Here is a 6,208-nt window from a genome sequence, read left to right as displayed (position 1 = left end):
TCACCACCCCCGCACCTCTGGCCTGTACCCCCGTTCTGTGTGCATAAATAATTAATTCTTAAAAAAATACAAAAACTGAGGCCCTAAGAGAAAGATAACTTGCCCCATGTCACATAATTCTTACCTCACAGAGGTTTTTTTTTTTTTTCCAATTTGGAGAAGTTCAGCATAGATTGTTAGATTTATTGATAGTGAACCTAGGACTTTGAAAAGTAAATCAGATACAACTGAAATGGAAAAATGCAAAAAATGATGTAAAAATAAACTATTATATTATTTTTTAAAAAAGTAAACCAGAGAGTAAAAGCACAAGCAGATGATCTGTATTATGAAGTATCATGATGTGAAAAATTATACTGACTTCAGCAGTCATTGAAGGATGTTAATTTGGACAGCATGTACTTTCTCTTCCCAACAGCAGACTAGATACTTCCCCCGATGATTTTCTTGTTCTGTCCCTGCACGGGCCCTGACAAGTAGTTATCATTCCCACCTACTAGACATCTGAGGGTCCAGTGGTCTATGTCACAGATACGTAAGTAACTAACTGCAGATTGTGGTAAACCAATGTTCAGTGATGTCTCCAGTCACTGGCCAGAATCGTGCTGTGTGAGGCTCCCCTGGCAAGCGAAGTTACTCCATTATGAAGTCTAAAGGAATATTAATAACACATGTCTGTATTATAATTAGATATAGATCTAAAAAGGAAGGCAAATCATTGCAGAATGAATTTGCCTACTTAAGTTTCTGTATACAGCATTGAGTTGATGGTAAGGTATCACTGATTTTATGTCTTCAAAATTCAGTTTGAGGCTGACAGACGTGCTTTTACCATCACTCTTAACTCCTTTGGCACTGACTTGAGCAAAGATGACCGGGAGACGCTCTACCCGACGTGTGGCAAGCTCTATCCAGAGGGCTTACGCCTACTGGCCCAAGCAGAAGACTTCGAGCAGATGAAGAGAGTAGCGGATCATTATGGGGTATGTTTTTGTTTTGGAGTCCCTGATGTCTCGCATTATTTCATCTTGTGTACTTTGGAATTCCACACATCAAATTTGCACTTCTTATTGAAGGCAATAGGATGCCTGCAAGTTAAAAAACAGTATTTCTTGCTGTGTCTTCAAGTTTCTAACCCAAGCTCATGTTTTTTAAGGTTCCTGCCAAGCTAGTACTTGTTTAAATATCTAAGAAGTGGTTATTTGAGCATTTCTTTTGAAGTACTTGATAAAGCAAGTTCCCTGAGAGACAGAGTCAATGTTCTGGAAATGTGAGCTTATGTCAGAGTCATGTAAAATAGGCTGATCCAACAGGCCTTTCAAGTGTCCATTGGGTAAACAAGGTTAGGTACAGGATGTCTACTTGAAATATAAGGGACAATATGGGCATATTAGTTTATACCTCTCCCTTTGCTCACTATCTACATCACTATCCAGTTTTTCTTAATGAACTGGAAGGGTTTCACCTTGTTCCCTGACTACATCCTTGTGATTTGTAGACCATACATACACAGTTTGCAGGTCTGTGTTTTTCAGGACTTAGAATGGCTCTCCTTTTATAGTTTCCTGTGGAAATTTGACACCCTAAAGTTCAATAAACAAGGCAAAACCTTCTTAACACTGACTGTGTCATTGCCAGAGGCTTTTTAGCATGACATTAAAATTTGAGTTTCTCTCCAATTTCTACCCCTTCCAAACTTGAAATTCTAAGTGAATTTCATGAGCTATCATCTCAAGGAATGCTGAAACCCAAATTGATCAAATCTCAAGAACTCACTGAGCCTTATCATGTATCACCTAGCCTAGCCCTGAATACAAACTTTAAAAATTGGCTCCAACAGAGTATATTGAGAATAGAATGGTTTTTGCCTCTTGCCCCATAAGATTGAATAAAGCAGTAGCCAGAATTTCATCCCCATTCTTTGCCTTTGTTTTATAGGTATACAAGCCTTTGTTTGAGGCTGTAAGTGATGGCAATGGGGGAAAGACATTGGAAGATGTGTTTTATGAACGTGAGGTATGATATAAATGGAAATGTTCTTATCATGTATACTATTTTTCTCTTACTCTGGATTCTTCCTTTAGCTTCTCTTTTTACTGTTGACTAAGCCAATTGATTAAGCTCATTTATAGTCTGACAGCCAATGACTAGTAGTTAGTATCACTGGCTTCAACAGTCAAGATCTTGTGGCTCATTATGGTGGTTTTTCTGGAATTACTCTACCAAGACAGTAGGCATTTAATGAAACTTCAGAAAGTAGATATAGTTATCCCATAATTAAATAGGGAAACAAGTTAGGACATTCTCAAGGGACATATTTACTATCCTATGATGTGCACTCTTTTAGGTGAATTTCATACTATAATCCATTCCTTCTTCAAAAAGTTTTATTTGTGAATAAAATATTAGTCATAGTTATAGCACTTAGGAATTATTTGCATGGCAATAACATTCAAAGAATCTAGATTGTCCTAAGATCCTAAATAAGCAGAAGAGCACTTGATCCATTTATAGTCAACCCCTAGTCTGTTAAAACTGTTCAACCAAAAGATTTGCAAAGGATTTCTCACCAGGGAAGTTCCTCCAAATTTATAGGATTTTTCTAGTGTATTCTGTTCACTTCCCTAAAATCATTGGCCTTTTCATCTCAGTCTGATTGAACTAACAGAGAACGCTGAACTTCACCTAGACTTTCAGGTTAGACTGCCTCTAGAAAGTAATGCAGGACCTTCCTGTAAGGCCTGCTCCAGACACTTCCAACAAGCTCTCCATTGTCTATTACAGAAGTAAGTAAAAACAGTGTAAGTGGTTCCATATGTTATTACTGGCATTGTTTTTACTTATTTCTTCATTTATTACTGGCATTGTTTTTACTTATTTCTTCATTGTGTTTCACTTCTTAGGATGTTTTAAAATTTCACACCATGGTACAACTGCTGCCAAGTAGGTTGTTTTCCTGCCAAGGCAGGAAAAAAGGAGTGTCAATTCCTGAGAGCAGGGGCCTCCACTTGCAGGCTATTTTGCTGGGTGTTTTCGTGAAGAATGTATCAAGGACTCTGCCCCTTGCCTCCTCATTTGCAAAGTGGAAAAGAATAAAGAAATGTTCCCCTTTCAGACCTTACCTTAGTTTAAACAATTTTTAAAGCTTTTCTTTTTCTAATCTACCTTCTACAGAAAAAAATCAGTTCTACTATATGTCAGTTTAATACAGAGCCTCCTTAGAAAGCTCATTGTATCTCTAAAGTCTGAATTCCAAGGGCCTGTAACATTGCCCCCACAGAGAGTTTAGCAGCCTAAAAACTTTTTAAAATCTTAAAGCTGTTGACCAAGGGAACATACTTGACCTAAAGGAGACAAATGCACTGGCTAGTAGCCTGATAAATATTGCTACAAAGTTACACACACACATAATGTGTATTTACACACACACATAATGTGTATGTACATACCAAGGCTCTCCAAGGAATCTGTGTAGCAGTATTGCGTAGGTTTAGTACCTGTCTTATCACAGTATGAACGTGCTTTTTAAATTACTGCTGTTTACCTTTATGGGCAGAGTGACAGTCTCCCTTTACACCTTGTGAGTTACTACTTTTTTCCTCTATTTAATCCAATTTGGATATTGCCTATTTAAATTAAAAAAAGCACGCATAAGCAAAAGCCGAGTTTGTAGCTTAATATTATTTCCTAAATGTAATATGCTCCAGATAAGTTAATGGTCCATATTGTTTTTTCTTCCTCAGGTACAAATGAATGTACTGGCATTCAACAGGCAATTTCACTATGGTGTATTTTATGCATACACAAAGCTGAAGGAGCAAGAAATAAGAAATATCGTGTGGATAGCAGAATGCATCGCCCAAAGACATCGAACTAAAATTAATAGTTATATTCCAATCTTATAACACAATAGTGGGCCTCGAGTGCAGAAAATGTAAATGTTAAGAGGAAAATGAAAGGAATTGTGTCCTATTACTTAGATACATATTAGCAAGGCACAAGACACCCTCATGAGAAGCAGACTCACCGCACACACAGTAACCAATCCTGTAACCAAACCAAAAGCATTTCTTGCTTTTTGGCAGCCATAAGTCTTATTTCCATATATATATCTCAGTATTCACTGGGTCTTAGACATTGATTTTTAATTAACCTTATAGTGCTTTCCAACTTTTGTTTGATTGCATAAAATAAATCATATCTAAGATCAATTGCTTTGTTCATATTTTTTTATGTTTTCCATAAGCCCAAAGATTGTCTGCTTTACTTTTTAACTTTTTCTCACATAGTTCCACAAAAAGCTAGAACTCCAAGTAATCAACATTACAGACCATATGTAATGAGACGTACTATATTTTTTCTCCAACACTCTTTGATTTAGGGATCAAAGTGTGGGAAAGCCACACTATTTGAACTATATTTCTAGCTGTGGAAAGAGTTAAATTTGTTTTGCTATTACTTATATGTTTTCACAATTTTCGTTAAATAAAAAGTAATCTTCTTCCATGCAGTTTGAGCTGGTGGGATCAGATCACGAATTTGATCCTACCAGGGAGGTGATCCACATGGCACAGCAGACCTCTCCTGACCCACCCACTGCTCCCCTCAGCAGTGTACTCCATCAATCAGCCTGTTCTGCACCCCACTCTGTCTCTGGTAAATCCTCAGCGCCCCTACACCTCTGGCCTGTACCCTAGTTCTATATGCATAAATAAATAAAGCTTAAAAAAAGGACATTACCAAATTTAATATCTAGGTTTGCTACCTTTAAAATATTAATTGTATATACAAAAAATAATTATATATACATACGCATGTGTGTATAGGTATATGCATCTAGAATTAGGTGCATAGGTTATGGAAGAAATCAATTGTTTAAAAAAATTCAACTTTGATTCTAAGATATTTTAATAATAGGTATTTCTAAGCATAAGTAAAAATAGTAAAATAGTGGCTCATAGAGCTAGAAAGGAAACCTCTCCCTTGCCTGGGAGAATACAAATGCAGGTCCCTCAGTTATACTGAAGAGCCCATTCCCCATGTTTAGTCTCCTGTCTGAAAAGCGTCCTCCCTGACTTGTTCCTGGTCCCAGCACAGGACCGCTGTCCTTGCCTGGAACTAAACCAGGAGACACCTTTATTTTACCTATGGTGTCTGCAGTGAGAGATTTAAAGTTTTGAGTTTAACAGTTGTCAGCAAAATGCTGATAAGAAAGCCACAGCTTAGAGGAAGATGATTATCAAACTAATCTCTTCCCACCCACCTCTGCATGATATGGATAAGGCCCTTCAATTTACCAAGGGGTTACAGCCTGAACTTCTCCCTTCCCCTCTGTGAAAATAACAAAGACTTTAATCTTCCAAATCCTTTCCCTAGGCACCAAGTCTACCAGTTATGTGAATGCAGGAGACAGGAACTGCCGGGTAGTCCCATAAGTCAGAACGTGTTCAGCCAGAGATGAGCACACACATTGGGAGAATTCATCTTAAACTTTCGCTGGGATATGATTTCTCTGTCGTGAACTGGTCTACATTGAAGAACATGAAACTTGGAAAACTATTTTATATTCTACAAAAATGAGACCCAACAGCCAAGTCTATAGAACAATATAGAAAGAGTAAAAATGTGTTTTTCCAAGTGATCGAGGGTCTTTACTATCTCTTTCTTACACAATTCTCAGAAGTATTTCATCAGTTTCTCAAATGTCTAGCTCCATACCCTGCTGCAATTGGTTTTGTATAAATTATATTTCAACAGATTTTGTACCCAGAGTTGCCTGCAGCCTGCAGCCGGTGCTGCCTGAGCACTTCCGGTCATTCTCCCCATCAGCATCCTGGCTCCCTTAAGCATTGCTCATGGGTTTGCTTGTCCTCTATCAATCTGTCTGTGTTTCTATGATAGTTTTGCAGCCTGGATACTGTTCTGGATTCCAAAGGAACAGGTGCAATTCTAAGATATCTGGAGAACATCTGAGAAGCAATGAAGTCATTTCATTTGCTCCAGTGCTTTACAGAAGTGGAGCATGTACTAAGAGCAGGTGGAAACGACTATTCTGAATCTGGGTGAGTTGAAACGTTGAACATTGAAAACTTCAGTTAACCAATTAAATATCCACCCACCCCATGGGCCCTCCCTGGTGACACAACTGGTTAAGATACAGCACTCACTGCAAGCTGGCTGCACCCGCTTCAGTGCGAGTTGGACCCCC

General features: G+C 38.1%; 1 protein-coding gene across 1 annotated transcript in view; it reads left to right on the top strand.

The window, feature by feature from the left end:
- Positions 1-4,121, top strand: part of ATP6V0D2 (ATPase, H+ transporting, lysosomal 38kDa, V0 subunit d2) — a 37,415-nt gene extending 33,294 nt beyond the window's left edge. Inside the window, exons 6-8 of the mRNA XM_004679753.2 lie at positions 807-983; positions 1,939-2,016; positions 3,744-4,121. Coding sequence (XP_004679810.1) covers positions 807-983; positions 1,939-2,016; positions 3,744-3,905 — 417 coding nt within the window. The 3' untranslated portion in view covers positions 3,906-4,121. The remainder of the gene's footprint in view (positions 1-806; positions 984-1,938; positions 2,017-3,743) is intronic.
- The last annotated feature ends 2,087 nt before the right edge of the window (positions 4,122-6,208 follow it).

This window comes from Condylura cristata, unplaced genomic scaffold (genome assembly GCF_000260355.1).
Source record: "Condylura cristata isolate star-nosed mole 26May11 unplaced genomic scaffold, ConCri1.0 scaffold00009, whole genome shotgun sequence".
Taxonomy (NCBI): domain Eukaryota; kingdom Metazoa; phylum Chordata; class Mammalia; order Eulipotyphla; family Talpidae; genus Condylura; species Condylura cristata.
This window is presented reverse-complemented; position numbering and strand designations above follow the sequence as displayed.